Genomic DNA, 17493 nt, shown 5'->3' with positions numbered 1-17493 from the left:
CTCTCTCTCTCTCTCTCTCTCTCTCTCTCTCTCTCTCTCTCTCTCTCTCTCTCTCTCTCTCTCTCTCCCTCTCTCTCTCTCTCTCTCTCTCTCTCTCTCTCTCTCTCTCTCTCTCTCTCTCTCTCTCTCTCTCTCTCTCTCTCTCTCTCTCTCTCTCTCTCTCTCTCTCTCCCTCTCTCTCTCTCTCTCTCTCTCTCTCTCTCTCTCTCTCTCTCTCTCTCTCTCTCTCTCTCTCTCTCTCTCTCTCTCTCTCTCTCTCTCTCTCTCTCTCGTGCTACATAGCCTTCCCAGCTTGGTGCCTTCTTTTAATAATTACATTACATCTCTCTCTCTCTCTCTCTCAATTCCAATTTTAAGATGTGTTTTCCGACTTCCGACGTCATATCAGAATGCATAAATGCATACATTTATGCATTTATGAGCGAGACTCAAGCGTGGTATATCTTGAGGTGATTTCGGGGCTTAGCATTCTCGTGGCCCGGTCCTCGACCAGGCCTCCAAATAAATATTTAACACACAAAACTTTTCCCCAATGAGAGAATTGAACTCAGGCTTACCAGCTGACGAGACAGTACACTAACCAATACACCATAGCAGGTAACAATATACCTCGGGGCTCGAACTGGAGACTGTCAGGACTCCGGCGGTCGTCCCCACAACCTAGCCATGACTCTTCCTCGTGAAAGAGTTTCTCCTCGTGGTAGAAAGAATGTTCAAATTAGAAAAAAATGGGTGAACGAGGAATTGGAGGATGAGGGAGATACGGTGATAACGGTGAAGGGAATAAGACGATATGCGATAGAAGATCAGAGGGCAGAGATCAATAGAGAGAGCTCTTGTTGTTGGGGATTAGAAGGATGGTGAGAGAGAGAGAGAGAGAGAGAGAGAGAGAGAGAGAGAGAGAGAGAGAGAGAGAGAGAGAGAGAGAGAGAGAGAGAGAGAGAGAGAGAGAGAGAGAGAGAGAGAGAGAGAGAGAGAGAGAGAGAGAGAGAGAGAGAGAGAGAGAGAGAGAGAGAGAGAGAGAGAGAGAGAGAGAGAGAAAGAGATAACTATGTAAAGGGGAGAACTAGAGGACACAACGAAAGGGGTAACAAAAATAAACTCAAATAAAAGAGAAGGAACCAGAAAAAAACACTAGGGGTCAACGCCCCCTTCACCCTCACCTACTGGGAACTCTGAATTCATATGACGGCCATTACCCCCTCCCCCACCTCTCCCCCCACCCCCTCCCACCTGCACACAAGGGGGCTGAAATTCCCGGACGTCAGCCATACGCCCCTCGCCCTTACAGCTCTGCAATATAACACTATATGCAGCGCCTCAGCCCTCCCCACCATTCCCCCCCCCCCACTCTCGTATTAACGATTCAGACAGCGGAAGGAAGTTGGGCCATTGCGTTTTATATCTAATTCATGTCTGGTCTTATCCTGCAACTTCTGTTTCCGCAGAAAAACGCGCCAGAGGCTCTTATGGTTAAAGTGGGTTTTAAAGCGTTTTATATTTGGCCTATGAAAAGAACCAACATGGGAGAGAAATTGCTGAGTTTTATTAATTTTTGGGGTGAGTAATGTGTGTGTGTGTGTTTTGGTTTGTGTGGATTCGTGTGTTTGTGTGGATTTGTGTGTGTGTTTGTGTGGATTCGTGTGTTTGTGTGGATTTGTGTGTGTGTTTGTGTGGATTCGTGTGCGTGTTTGTGTGTGGATTCGTGTGTGTGTGTGTGTTTGAGTAGATTCGTGTGTGTGTGTTTGTGTGGATTCGTGTGTGTGTTTGTGTGTGTGTTCGTGTGGATTCGTGTGTGTGTGTGTTTGAGTAGATTCGTGTGTGTGTGTTTGTGAGGATTCGTGTGTGTGTTTGAGTAGATTCGCGTGTGTGTTTGTGTGGATTCGTGTGTGTGTGTGTGTTTGTGTAAATTCCTGTGTGTGTTTGAGTACATTCGTGTGTGTGTGTTTGTGTAAATTCGTGTGTGTGTGTGTTTGTGTAATTTCGTGTGTGTGTTTGCTAAACAGGGTATATAATATTTTAAGCGTACATGCAGTTTATTGATGAAGACAGTATTTAGTGACAATGAAGGGGAAAGTAGTGAAGAGTAGAGAAGATAGTGAAAGGCGGTGAAGAATAGGGAAGAAAGTGATGATGGTTATAGATAGGTACCTTGCGATGCCTCAATAGTGAAAATGGTTACAGTGATGATGAAAGCATGTAATGAAGATGATTTCAGTGATAAGGAGAGTAGGGTGATTGTAGTTTTAGATAGTTACAATCACGATTACAAAGTCATTACAGTACGAGTTACGCGGAAAGATGATTAGAATTAACCTCACGCCACTGGAAGAGAGAAGAAGCAGGAGAGACATGATTGCGACATACATAATACTACGGAGAGTTGCCATGGAAAACAGTGAGATTATTTGATCTGGAAAGTTCCCGCACAAAGGAATTCACGTTACAGTGATACTAAATAAGTACAGCAAAGTGTACAGAATTTGGGTAAGTGAGAGTGAGAGCGAGATATCAGCAACAGAATAAGTGAGAGTGAAAGCGAGATAGCAGCACCAGAATAACTGAGAGCGAGATAGCAGCACCAGAATAACTGAGAGCGAGATAGCAGCACCAGAATAACTGAGAGCGAGATAGCAGCACCAGAATAACTGAGAGCGAGATAGCAGCACCAGAATAACTGAGAGCGAGATAGCAGCACCAGAATAACTGAGAGCGAGATAGCAGCACCAGAATAACTGAGAGCGAGATAGCAGTATTTGGGTAAGTGGGACATAGATTAGGGTTCCCACACTCGGTCTATGATACCTATACTGGCAGTGTAATTTGGGTTCAATTCTCTGTCTTTATTAAAACCAGTAAACAAAGTGAGCAACATGCCGTGGGGCCGCGGCCCTTACGAGTAAATGCACTCTATAATATACTTACTCCTTTCTCTATTTCCTGTATTTTAAATTCTATGTGTGTATGTATTCACTTCACCACAAGAGAAAGAGAATTCGGGTGCTGAAAAATATGAATGTGCTAATAACATGCATATTTATGTATATATTTTTATATGCATGTATGAGCATATATATCCACTAATACTACCCATTAGATTTACTTCTGAAAACAAAATTTGATAATAATAATTTTTTTTGTCTGAAATACCGAGATCATACGAAATGTCCTGTAAAAAAATGAATGCCATTGTATTGTAAATCAAACTTCACCTGTAAATTAATTACTATAAGAAGTGGGATAAATTTGTATAACATTGGCCTAATATTCTCAGACTGACACAATAAACGTGACATTTATATATGATGTTTTTTGTGCTGTTAACATTATTCTCTTGAGTTGTCACGCATAAATCACATTGAGCCATCACAATGTTTACAAACAAAACATATATTTGCAGTCCGGAGATTTTTGGTTAATTAAGAGGTATATATATATATATATATATATATATATATATATATATATATATATATATATATATATATATATATATATATATATATATATATATATATATATTCGAGAACCCGCACGGAATATCTTTCATTAAACATTCATTGTATATCTCCCACGTGATATCAAGATCCGCCCCATTTTAATATCTTGCTTAATGCTACACAACCGGGGTGATGTTACTGGCAGCTGAGCGTCTTGAGTTGTGGCAGCCAACTTCTGGTTAACCACAAAGTTAGAACTCCTCACTTGACGAGGAGTTCTTTCCTCTCGCGAGGGAAAAAAAATCTCTCAATAAGCCCTAACCCTGATTTTTCAGAATCGCGGACTCCATCTTCAATGATGACGACTCCAAGGCTCGAAGGTCGAACTCGAAGAAGTATCTTCGGCACGACTTCGCCAAGTGTAAAAGCAAGTCGGTCTTCAGGACTTATGAGCCCTCGGCGGCGTCTGCGGCGGCTGAAGCCCGGAGGAGCAGCTTCAGGTAAGGATGAGGTCTCTCAGGATCTGTCAGACACCTTCAGGGGGCAGCTAGGAAGGTAACGTTGTGGAGAGTTCGATGTCTTGAAGTACCTGGTGAAGTCTGCGTTTCATGAAACACGCACCAGAAGTGCTATTGACACCCATGTAATTAGGTAGGTTATCCTAAGGGGGATGGGAAGGTTAGTAGGCATTCATCAATCATAAGAGACTATGGAGTTGCGCTCTGGTTGTCGGTCAGGAGTGGTCTCTCCAGGGTGTAAAGCCTGGGTTGGGTGAGACGAGGAAGAGAAGCTGTTACCCATGCAGCAGGTCTCCCCCTCTCCATGGCGCCAAAGTCTCCAATGGAAAGGTAAATGCTTTTCCATTAGGAGCTTCCTTATCTTGAGGTTATCTTGAGATGATTTCGGGGCTTTAGTGTCCCCCGCGGCCCGGTCCTCGACCAGGCCTCCACCCCCAGGAAAGCAGCCCGTGACAATTGACTAACACCCAGGTACCTATTTTACTGCTAGGTAACAGGGGCATAGGGTGAAAGAAACTCTGCCCATTGTTTTTCGCCGGCGCCTGGGATCGAACCCAGGACCACAGGATCACAAGTCCCGCGTGCTGTCTGCTCGGCCGACCGGCTCCCCCCGGGCTTAGGGCGTGATTAAAAAAATCAGAGGTTTAGTATAGAGATGAGTCCGAGTGAGGAGTCCGAGTGAGGAGTCCGAGTGATGAGTCCGAGTGATGAGTCCGAGTGAGGAGTCCGAGTGAGGAGTCCGAGTGATGAGTCCGAGTGATGAGTCCGAGTGAGGAGTCCGAGTGACGAGTCCGAGTGATGAGTCCGAGTGATGAGGACGGTTGTCTTTCTCTCTCTCATAAACTTCAATGGTTTATCATAAATATAAATGGCGCAGACTTAGGATTGACCAGTAACAAGTTTAAATAAGTTTATCGAGATCAAATACACAGCAAAAGAATAGAGTTTCTTCAACTGTTTCTGTCCCCCCCCACCCCCCAGTCCAACCACTTGGACTGGACGGTAGAGCGACGGTCTCGCTTCATGCAGGCCGGCGTTCAATCCCACGACCGTCCAAATCGTTGGGCACCATTCCCTTCCCCCCGTCCCATCCCAAATCCTTATCCTGATCCCTTCCAAGTGCTATATAGTCGTAATGGCTTTGCGATTTCCCATGATAGTTCCCTCTATCCTCCCCCCCCCCATTGCTTGCAAGTTTGCAAATAATGCAAAAAATATGGAAGAAAGTATAATTTCACACGCACTTAAAAACGCAACATGGTGATCTAGAGAGGCATTTGAAACTGAACGCAACATGGCGATCTAGAAAGGCATTTAAAACTGAACGCAACATGGCGATCTAGAGAGGCATTTGAAACTGAACGCAACATGGCGATCTAGAGAGGCATTTGAAACTGAACGCAACATGGCGATCTAGAGAGGCATTTGAAACTGAACGCAACATGGCGATCTAGAGAGGCATTTGAAACTGAACGCAACATGGCGATCTAGAGAGGCATTTGAAACTGAACGCAACATGGCGATCTAGAGAGGCATTTGAAACTGAACGCAACATGGCGATCTAGAGAGGCATTTGAAACTGAACGCAACATGGCGATCTAGAGAGGCATTTGAAACTGAACGAACAATTGACAGAGACAGTTTAATGCTGGGAAAAAATGTAATGGTTGCTAGATACTGACTTGATAATATTGAAATTGCAAAATTTGAATGCGAAACCTTATGACTGGTTGTGATGTTATGACTGGTTGTGATGTTATGACTGGTTGTGATGTTATGACTGGTTGTGATGTTATGACTGGTTGTGATGTTATGACTGGTTGTGATGTTATGACTGGTTGTGATGTTATGACTGGTTGTGATGTTATGACTGGTTGTGATCTTCAGATATACAAAATATTTTTAACAAGGTAATTTATTTATGGGATATATTTGTGGAAATATTAGTAAGAAGACATCTATTACTCTTGTTTAATACACCGTGAAATTCCAAAGGACGATATAGAGAAAAAAGATATATTTCATTCACCTGGGCTGTTGGGGTCTCGAACCCTGGACCCCGTGCGTCTGAGGCCGAAGAATTATAAACAAGAGAGAGAGAGAGAGAGAGAGAGAGAGAGAGAGAGAGAGAGAGAGAGAGAGAGAGAGAGAGAGAGAGAGAGAGAGAGAGAGAGAGAGAGAGAGAGGGGCATGGGAGAGAGGGGAAGAAGGGATAAAAATGAACAGAGTGAGGATGTTGAAGGGGGGGGGGAATGAGAGAAGGATAAGGGGAAGTGAGGGAAAGGGTGAGAGGGGGGATTAGGGAAGATGGAGTGAGGGGAGAAAGAGGGGGACAGGATAAAGATTTCATGAGGAGGGAGAGGGAGAGACCCGTGAACCATCGGGTACCTCCATCTGTGCGTGCGTGTGTGTGTACTTTCGCCCGGGCGTGCATGTGTGTGTCAATACACTTATTAATTCCACTGTTTTAATTTATCATGTCTTTTGGGGGGGGGGGGTTCAAAACAATTGAGTTTACCTCAGGGGTCATTTTATGACCCTGAACTGAAAGTTTTCTCATCTCTCCTCAGAGGGTTGGTATCCCACCCCTTATACCCAGCGTGTATAAGGGAGTGATGGTGTAGCTGTGTGTGAGTCTGCTTCCCTACCTTATACCCTGATGGTATGCTCCATTGAAGGCCTCCTGACACCACGCGGAAGATCAACTGAGACTCTTATCATAGGGAAACGTCTACTGTGGTTTTGAGCTCCAGGGCGGACCAGCAGGGTCCAGGAGTCACAATATCCCCCAAGAGCATCGTTGAATTAATGTTGAATTAACGTTGGATTTACGTTGGATTTACGTTGAATTAACGTTGAATTAACGTTGGATTTACGTTGAATTAACGCTGGATTTACGTTGAATTAACGTTGGATTTACGTTGAATTAACGTTGAATTTGCTTTAAATTAACGTTGAATTTGCGTTAAATTTGCTGTTGAATTTGTTAGGGGTGCTGTTTTCCGCATCTTTGTGTCGACAACCCGTGGTGCCTCAAGTTCAAAAAGTCATATTATTTATTTGCATTTTGAGTTGTCCCACAATTTAAAATATTGCTATCAGAATGCCCAGAAAGGCTCCAACTTGAGTAGTTTTAAAGACAATATTTTAAGGACTTCAATATCTTTAAATATAATTTGCATGAAAATATCTATATAGTCTACATTAGAGACTTTTGGCTGACGAGCGCACCAGCTAAATCAATTTTTTTTTAATATGACTTCGCTTTTTGGTGTTCCATGTTTACTGTGTTTCTGTATGAGCACTTTACTCTCGTCCAAACATGGAGTGTGTGTGTGTGTATATATGGAACTCGTCTCTTTAATGTGCGCTTTATTTCCTACCGCTTGAGTCGTATGTACACTTTCTCTCAACGTGTAAACGCAGCAGTCCTGGTCAACTGTACACTGTCCTGTGTGAGCCTCTGAGGTGATGTTTGGGTACTGGCTTTTGTACTTGTTATGGTCGAGTCGGAATTGTGTGAGTCATCTAGATTCTCATTCTCCCCTTTCTATATACATTATTGTTCTGTAGATAATTGTCTGTGTCTGTTCGTCTTCCAGTCTCTCTTTCTTTTTTCTAACCTCATGAGTACATTGAGGAGCTTCTATGTATCAACTTGGCCTTCATCAATTCTATATTACTGGCATACCAACCATGTGATTGGACCCTCTGCTGCTCCTTCCAATCACCATTTATGTATCCGTGGTTCTCTCCTGTGTGTAGCCAGCATGTTTATGATCAAATTATTGTCTATCACATTTGTAAATATATATATTTTTTTATCTTATTTGTTTTTCTAACTTTTTCAGGTTCTGTGTTGCGGGTATTCTGTGAAATTTGTATTTCCAACAGTTTATCGGCTGAAGTGATGAGGTTCATTATTTATAACATTAATTCATATTTTATATAGAAATAATTTTGAAATCTCTTGAAAGAACTAATATTATTGTGTCAAATAAAGCTAGGTTTGAGAGTGGTTTTAAGTGAAATTATTAATTAATTGTAGATTTCGTATACTTTTCAAGTTTTGTATCGACGATACGATTAATACTTGGGCGGGAATCAGAAAGGAATCAGGTCCTTGCAACTTATAGGCCATAAGCTCCAGCGATGAGATTAGTCTCGTGATTCCTTCCTTCCTTGCTTCCTTCATTCCCCACTTCCCCCCTTCCTTCCTTCCAAGACAACGTATTAGACTAATTCTTTCTTATTCTCTCTCATCTCTCCACCCAGAGCCATGAGGAAGTACAGCTCCCTTCCTCCCTCATCCAGCTACATGCTCTGCCTCCTTATTGAGTCCAAGGTTCGACTCCCCCGCTTCGAAAGCATCACCCTGGACCGCAAGAAGCAGCTGAGATCGCAGGATGAGAAGGACTTCTTCCTGGACATCGTGAAGGATATCGCCAACGACCTGGACCTGAAGGGACTCACTCACAAGATCATTATTAATCTGAGCCTTTTGCTGAGCGCCGATGGGGCTTCGCTGTTCATCGTCCAGAGCACTAGCGCCGGCAAGAAGGTCCTCGTGTCGAAGGTGAGTGTTACGCCTGGAAGCTGCTCCAAGTGGCTTGATGTTTGCATGGTTCCTCATTCATGGGGTCTTCACAGGCGTGCGTGCGCGGGCACACACACACACACACCCACACTACACACTACTCGTCTATTTAACACAAGGGGCACACACACTAGAGGACACAGGTGGAAACCTGAGTGCCCAAATGAGCCACAGAGATATTAGAAAGAACTTTTTTAGTGTCAGAGTGGTTGACAAATGGAATGCATTAGGAAGTGATGTGGTGGAGGCTGACTCCATACACAGTTTCAAGTGTAGATATGATAGAGCCCAATAGGCTCAGGAACCTGTACACCTGTTGATTGACGGTTGAGAGGCGGGACCAAAGAGCCAGAGCTCAACCCCCGCAAGCACAATTAGGTGAGTACACACACACACTCGTAATTCTGTGGCGCGGGTTCGATTCCCGCACGAGGCAGAAACCAATGGGCAAAGTTTCTTTCACTCCAAGTGCCCCTGTTACCTAGCAGTAAATAGGTACCTGGGAGTTAGTCAGCTGTCACGGGCTGCTTCCTGGGATATGTGTGTGTGGTGTGGGGAAAAAAAAAGTAGTAGTTAGTAAACAGTTGATTGACGGTTGAGAGGCGGGACCAAAGAACCAGACCCCCGCAAGCACAATTAGGTGAGTACACACACACGAGAACACACGCACGCACACACTACCGAAGCTCTTATGAACACTCACAATATCACGACCGAAATGTTTCAGAAGTGAACACCTGCTCTTAAAGCCAGGAAAATGAACGCGCTTCTGCTAAATAAGTTATAAGTCTTAAAGGCGATCTAACCACACACAAACACGGCCATATTGCACGCCACAAACATGACCAACCACAAAACTTCTCAGAGCTAAAATTAATAATCAAGATCTCAAAGGTCCTTTAGATAAGGTATTTATTAGGATAAAGCGCTCAGTCAGATTGATTTGGAAGCATCTAGAAAGGAGAAAGGACAGTGCCCAACCACTTCGACCATCGTGGATCAAATGCCTCCCCTGCAAGATGCGAGGCCGTCGCCCTAACGACCAGGCTAAGTGGTTTGGACGGCCAATAAGGGAGAGGGAACAATAGTGAAGATGATGACGGACTGTAGTGAAGATGGTGAGGACAGGGAAGGATAGAATGGAGGGAGGAGAGGAAGGGGCAGAAGGGAGGGGAAGTGGGGGAGGATGTGGGGAAAAGGTAAAAAGAAAGGTGGAATAGAGGATAGAGAGAGAGAGAGACAGACTGTCCCGGATTCCGCCGGGTATCCCTCCTAGTTTTAGTGTGAGTATATGTATATATATATATATATATATATATATATATATATATATATATATATATATATATATATATATATATATATATATATATATATATATATATATATATATATATATATATATATATATATTTTATATATTTTTGTATATTTTTATATTTTTGTATATTTTTTTTATATTATATTTTATATATTTTTATATTATATTATATATAATATTATATATATTTTTTTTTTATAAATATATTATTATATTTTATATATATATATATATATATATATATATATATATATATATATATATATATGCGAACAAGCCTGAATGGTCCCCAGGACAATATGCAACTGAAAACTCACACCCCAGAAGTGACTCGAACCCATACTCCCAGGAGCCACGCAACTGGTATGTACAAGACGCCTTAATCCACTTGACCATCACGACCGGACATAATGAGGTGATAGCCGAGGCTATTTGAACCACCCCACCGCCGGCACTCGGATAGTAATCTTGGGCATAGCATTTTACCAAATCACCTCATTCTTTGGGGCACACGTGAGGAACACAAATGCGAACAAGCCTGAATGGTCCCCAGGACAATATGCAACTGAAAACTCACACCCCAGAAGTGACTCGAACCCATACTCCCAGGAGCCACGCAACTGGTATGTACAAGACGCCTTAATCCACTTGACCATCACGACCGGACATAATGAGGTGATAGCCGAGGCTATTTGAACCACCCCACCGCCGGCACTCGGATAGTAATCTTGGGCATAGCATTTTACCAAATCACCTCATTCTTTGGGGCACACGTGAGGAACACAAATGCGAACAAGCCTGAATGGTCCCCAGGACAATATGCAACTGAAAACTCACACCCCAGAAGTGACTCGAACCCATACTCCCAGGAGCCACGCAACTGGTATGTACAAGACGCCTTAATCCACTTGACCATCACGACCGGACATAATGAGGTGATAGCCGAGGCTATTTGAACCACCCCACCGCCGGCACTCGGATAGTAATCTTGGGCATAGCATTTTACCAAATCACCTCATTCTTTGGGGCACACGTGAGGAACACAAATGCGAACAAGCCTGAATGGTCCCCAGGACAATATGCAACTGAAAACTCACACCCCAGAAGTGACTCGAACCCATACTCCCAGGAGCCACGCAACTGGTATGTACAAGACGCCTTAATCCACTTGACCATCACGACCGGACATAATGAGGTGATAGCCGAGGCTATTTGAACCACCCCACCGCCGGCACTCGGATAGTAATCTTGGGCATAGCATTTTACCAAATCACGTTGTTCCTCACGTGTGCCCCAAAGAATGAGGTGATTTGGTAAAATGCTATGCCCAAGATTACTATCCGAGTGCCGGCGGTGGGGTGGTTCAAATAGCCTCGGCTATCACCTCATTATGTCCGGTCGTGATGGTCAAGTGGATTAAGGCGTCTTGTACATACCAGTTGCGTGGCTCCTGGGAGTATGGGTTCGAGTCACTTCTGGGGTGTGAGTTTTCAGTTGCATATTGTCCTGGGGACCATTCAGGCTTGTTCGCATTTGTGTTCCTCACGTGTGCCCCAAAGAATGAGGTGATTTGGTAAAATGCTATGCCCAAGATTACTATCCGAGTGCCGGCGGTGGGGTGGTTCAAATAGCCTCGGCTATCACCTCATTATGTCCGGTCGTGATGGTCAAGTGGATTAAGGCGTCTTGTACATACCAGTTGCGTGGCTCCTGGGAGTATGGGTTCGAGTCACTTCTGGGGTGTGAGTTTTCAGTTATATATATATATATATATATATATATATATATATATATATATATATATATATATATATATATATATATATATATATATATTTTTGTGTAATGACATTTTCAAATAAAGTTAGATAAATATACACACTTAACAAAAGAATAGGGGTGGTAGGAGAAGAAAATATCAAAGTGTTCAGTGAGGATCCACAAGGTCTTCTCTGAGTACTCTTTATTTTCTTCTCCGAGGCTATGGGTCCCTACATTTGCACCAGAGGTGGTACCCCTTCTAGGTATATATATATATATATATATATATATATATATATATATATATATATATATATATATATATATATATATATATATATATATATATATATATATATATCATTGTGTATGACTGCATATTCTGTATTTACTATCTTCTGGTTTAGGGCTTCTATCCCTCTTCCAGAGGGATATTATTATTTTATTATAGGGATATAGGGATATTATAGGGATATTATAGGGATATTATAGGGATATTATAGGGATATTATAGGGATATAGGGATATTATAGGGATATTATAGGGATATTATAGGGATATTATAGGGATATTATAGGGATATTATAGGGATATCTATTATTCTTGCAGACATCTATTCTTTTTATTGCAAGAATAATAGAGGGGATAGAAGCCCTAAACCAGAAGATAGTAAATACAGAATATGCGGTCATCTTCAATGAGACATGTTTGAAAGAAAACCTGCTGCCAGTATACACCAGTATATATATAAGGTATAATATATGAAGACATTGTTATGACTCGGCTGTTGGGAGCTGAGATGGGGGTCGGGGTGTCGTCTGTGTGGTTGTTTCTGCTGCTCCCTTGGTCGTGTTTGGGTTAATGAGATTATTGCAGAGTGGAGACTGACAGTTTTGGTGATGAGATGTCTAAAAGTTTGATAATAATAAGGATTATTTTTTTTTACAATGTACCACGAGGTATTCAGTAGAGTGAGGCAGGTTTAGAAACGTCGTATATACGACTTGAGAATGGTCCAGGACGGACCAAAACGTCGTCGTCGTCTCATCATATTCTGGGGCGAGATTCACGAAAGCACTTACGCAAGCACTTACGAACGTGTACATCTTTCCTCAATCTTTGACGGCTTTAGTTACATTTATTAAACAGTTTACAAGCATGAAAACTTCCCAGTCAACTGTTGTTATTGTTATAAACAGCCTCCTGGTGCTTCGGAGCTCATTAACTGTTTAATAATTGTAAACAAAGCCGCCAAAGATTGAGAAAAGATGTACAGGTTCGTAAGTACTTTCGTGAATCTGGTCGCTGGTGTGTGGTTTGGTCATCATGTCTTAACCTACGTTATAGTGACTCATCGTCTGCAGATGTGGAGCCATTCTACTCTTTGTCTACTCATCTACCCATCATATTCAACGCAGGTGTTCGACGTGCACAGTGGTACCAACATCTATCCGGCTACCACTGAGGACAACGCAATGGAGGTGCCTTGGGGAAAGGGCATCCTAGGATGTGTGGCCGAGTCTGGTGAAACTGTTAACCTTGAATGCGCCTGTGAGGTGAGTTATTAAATTACATATATATATATATATATATATATATATATATATATATATATATATATATATATATATATATATATATATATATATATATATATATATATATATATATATATATGGCTTTGTCTTATTGGTTTTTTATATATAAATCACGATATTGACATATTTGATTAATTTCATTACTTCCCTTGTGTACGTCCAATCACATTTCACTTCGCGTGATACAAAGTACTCATTACATGTGAGAGACGCAGCAGCGGAACCGGGTAGTAACCGCCCGCCCAAATGTAAACATTGCGGGCAAATAATAACAAATACACGTGTTCAACACACACACACATGTCCTTCACAGATGTAAATATTGCTCACAGTAAGGTGCAATATATTATACAGCAATTGGCCGCCATTTTCAGATGATAAATTTTGCGTTAAAAGAAAAAAAGAGAAAATGTCCTCTACAGGACATTCTTGTTTTTCGGGAGACGTTTGAGGAGACGGGTCGATCATTAAAGCTGGTGAGTGGACCAACACACGTTATTAAAGCTCTCTCTCTCTCTCTCTCTCTCTCTCTCTCTCTCTCTCTCTCTCTCTCTCTCTCTCTCTCTCTCTCTCTCTCTCTCTCTCTCTCTCTCTCTCTCTCTCTCTCTCTCTCTCTCTCCCTCCCTCCTTCATAACATTATTTACTTTTACATAACTACAAATATTATCTTTAAAATAAATAAATGGTTAACACTTTTGCCAGAATAATATTTTTTGTTTACATTTTCCCTGAGCGGAGTAATACCATTGACCGCGGAGTAAGCCGGCCACTGAAGAGCCGTCAACTGAGCAAAGGAAATGATATTCAAACAGAGCTCCAGTTTACTTCAAAGACGAGTTGTTTGTTTATCCTTTAGAGACGCAACGCCAGGTGGTGGGGGCAGGTGGTGGGGGTCACCACCTGGCAGACAGACAGGTGGGTGGTGGAGGTCACCACCTGGCGGACAGACAACCAGGTGGTGAATACAAGCGTCTTCTGTTTCATCCATTTGCTTCTCTTTCTCTCCCTCTATTTTTTCCCTCCTCTTCCTCCTCTTCCTCGGTTTCTTTCTCTTGCTCCTTCTCCTCCTCCTCCTCCAAATTTCTTCCTATCCCTAAACCTACCTGCATTACCCCCCCCCCCCCCCTTCCCCCGTAATTAGTCAGGTCAGGATCTTCACGCTCGGCTGATTGTGTATGCGTAAAAAAAGCCTACTTCAGCCTTGTGTTTTCATTAACTATATTTTTTCACTTGTTTTTAAAGTTCATTGAACACTTTAGTGGATTATTTCGCTTTTTTTGTTCCGTTTTCTGAGACCTAATTAGGAAGGAGAATGTTTTAATTTGTTTGGATTGCTTGAGATTTGACCCCCTGGGGGCTTAAGTGTGGCAACACGGTACGGAATTCAAGTGTTTAGTTGTTGTATTTCTTTAATTTTTTTTAGCGGGCGTGATCCTACGTGTTGGAAAACAATTATCGGGTTGCGTAGTAGATATGGGAACCCTTAATTGTTTCAAGCGTAGGGTAGACATATATATATATATATATATATATATATATATATATATATATATATATATATATATATATATATATATATAGGGGGGTACCACCACTGGTGCAATTATAGGGACCCACAGCCTCAGAGAAGGGAACACAGAGCACTCAGGGAAAAACTTGACATTTAACTCTGAATACGAAAGAGTGTTCACTTCTCCTACCACCCCCTTTTTTTTATTTATTATGATGTACACTTTATTATGCAAGGTTATACAGTTACATATCTGATTTTATACAAAAAATAAACATTAAGAGGACACAAGAAAAAGTTCGCTTCCTAGAGGCTGTAGATTTCCTCGAACTCCTCCGACGCCGGGCAGGAACCGAGGATGCAGCGGGCATTTCCCCTCTGGATCGCGACACTGAGGCGCTGAAAGAGAAAACTTGCTGCTCTAGGGTCTCTTGTGGTGTCAATGAGCTTGGAACCAAGATCCTTAAGAAACCTTCTTGCACTCTCACCCCATGGGCCTAGGGTCTCAGACCCTATTGGAACGAAATTGTACCTTTGATCTAATTGCCTGTACTTGACTGACTTTTGTTTTTCTCTGTGTGTCGCTGCGGCTCCCGCCGTGCCGGCAGAGAGGGTGATGTATGTCGTTGCCAGGGTGGATACGCAAGTATAGTCCCATGCTAACTGCCTGCCACCCTTCCACGGACGCAGTGTGATTCCGTCTGGTCGGCCGGCAAAGCTAACAGAGTCACGGTTCAGTAGGTTGCGGGGCTCTCTCTCCGCTGGACACTGAGCAGAGGCAAGGCTTCTTTTAATGATGTCGTTGACTTCGTCGTGTCTAGTGTGCCAACCACCCGATTTTCCACAGTGCAGGCCATGCAATCCATATTCGTCAGCATCTGCCTCGCCGCAAATACACCTGTGAACAGTGTGGATAGGGGCAGCAAGGCGGAGAGCGACTGCAATACGGAGCTCCTGCGGATCAAGACGTGTGCCTGTCGCAGACATAGGGACTGCCAGAAGGAAGTCCCCTGCATGGGGAGCCTGCACAGCTGTGAGGCGTGCACGATCACTGGGGGTTGTTGCTGCCTCCAGCAAAGCTGTGGCTTCTTTGTCTACAATGGGGCTGTCCCAACTGGATTGTTTCTTGGCTTTCGGCATGGCTGGTCTGAGTGCTGGGTCTGTCATGGCACCCCATTTCGTGTCGCATTCCGTGTAGTGGGGGTCCTGTATCCCCGCTACATCACTCAGGGTGTCAGGTAGAATTTCCTTAACCAGGTCATCTGATGCTGAGGAGGAAGACAGGAAGGCTGGGACAGCAATTTGGGTGGCGGTGCGGACACCCAAGCCACCGAGCCTGACAGGAAGAGTGGCTTGTTTCCACTGGCATTCGTTGAGGGAGAGGTTAACAACTTTTTCCAGCATGGTCTTCAGTAGGAGGTCATACTCGTCAAGCTTTGGGTTGTTGTAAGATGGGGCGCACCTCAGAAAGTAGGTTAGCCTCGGAAGGGATAGGCATTTGGTGAGGAGATAAAAAGCATCGTGGGCATCGATGTCACCTATTCTCTCTTCCATCCTCCTAAGGTCTGCGATTTTCTTGTCGAGGATCTCCTCAATGGCGTTAGACCCGAGGGGAGCTCCAAGGAGGGTTTATATATATATATATATATATATATATATATATATATATATATATATATATATATATATATATATATATATATATATATATATATATATATTAGTTTGGGTGGATATAAATAGGAGCTGTTGCGTATCAGGCCAATAGACCTTCAGCAGTCTAAAACCAGTTTTAGACTGGCTTTTAGACTACTGACTGACAGTTTTAGACTGGCTTTTAGACTACTGACTGACAGTTTTAGAACATTAAAACCAGTTTCCTTGGTTTTAATGGCCCTTTTGTTCATGTTGATAAAATTAGCTCCACTGGAGGAATTATAGTTATATATATATATATATGGCGTCATTGGGCCCTGGAGGCGCAGTTGACAATGTGTGGATATCCAGGGCAATTGCTTTCACCTTCCGTGGAATTTTATTTACAAGGTCACCATATCTTTTGCTGATAACTTGGATGACTTCTGTGAGAGAGATGACACAAGATGACTAGTGCAGCTGCCCCTTTGGGGGGGGGGGAGACCGGAGGCAACCATAGGTAACTCAACACATGCACCTCTACTTCTCAGGGTTTACACTAGATGGTGATAGTGATAGGGAGACTATTGTAAACTTTATATTCCAGCTAGGAGAGTAGAGGTAAAATATATTGGGGCAAAAATAAAACAACTTTGAGGGATTTCTCAAGAATAAGGAAACTTCAATATAAGAAGATACTTAAGGTATATTACGCAAATATCACGAGTGTTATAATTAAATTGGATGAATTAATTGCACTTAAGTGCACAGAAACATAGATATTATTGCAATAACAGGAACATGGATGAGAGTAGAAAAATGGCAACTAATCTAAGCTTGCTCTCTCTTGGCAGGGTGCTGCGAATGTGGGTATGGTTCTTTACATGTATTTCAACATCAATAGATGAATACTGTGTAGCATTCACATATACACAGTCAGGTACTTGTAAACTTGATGACAAGACCACACACTAGAATGTGAAGGGACGACGACGTTTCGGTCCGTCCTGGACCATTCTCAAGTCGATTGTGTCGATTTTCACAATCGACTTGAGAATGGTCCAGGACGGACCGAAACGTCGTCGTCCCTTCACCTTCTAGTGTGTGGTCTG

At 42.7% G+C, this 17493-nt stretch overlaps 1 protein-coding gene across 2 annotated transcripts in view; it reads left to right on the top strand.

Moving 5' to 3' along the window:
• LOC123753613 (dual 3',5'-cyclic-AMP and -GMP phosphodiesterase 11A) overlaps positions 1 to 17493 on the top strand; it is a 78261-nt gene that overhangs the window by 37003 nt on the left and 23765 nt on the right. For both annotated transcript variants that reach the window (XM_069331178.1, XM_069331177.1), the window contains exons 3-5: positions 3776 to 3940; positions 8234 to 8534; positions 13056 to 13193. In XM_069331178.1, coding sequence (XP_069187279.1) covers positions 3776 to 3940; positions 8234 to 8534; positions 13056 to 13193 — 604 coding nt within the window. The remainder of the gene's footprint in view (positions 1 to 3775; positions 3941 to 8233; positions 8535 to 13055; positions 13194 to 17493) is intronic.

Source organism: Procambarus clarkii, chromosome 25, assembly GCF_040958095.1.
Source record: "Procambarus clarkii isolate CNS0578487 chromosome 25, FALCON_Pclarkii_2.0, whole genome shotgun sequence".
In the NCBI taxonomy this organism is placed as follows: domain Eukaryota; kingdom Metazoa; phylum Arthropoda; class Malacostraca; order Decapoda; family Cambaridae; genus Procambarus; species Procambarus clarkii.
Note: the sequence above shows the minus strand (reverse complement) of the source record. Positions and strands in the feature narration are given on the sequence as shown.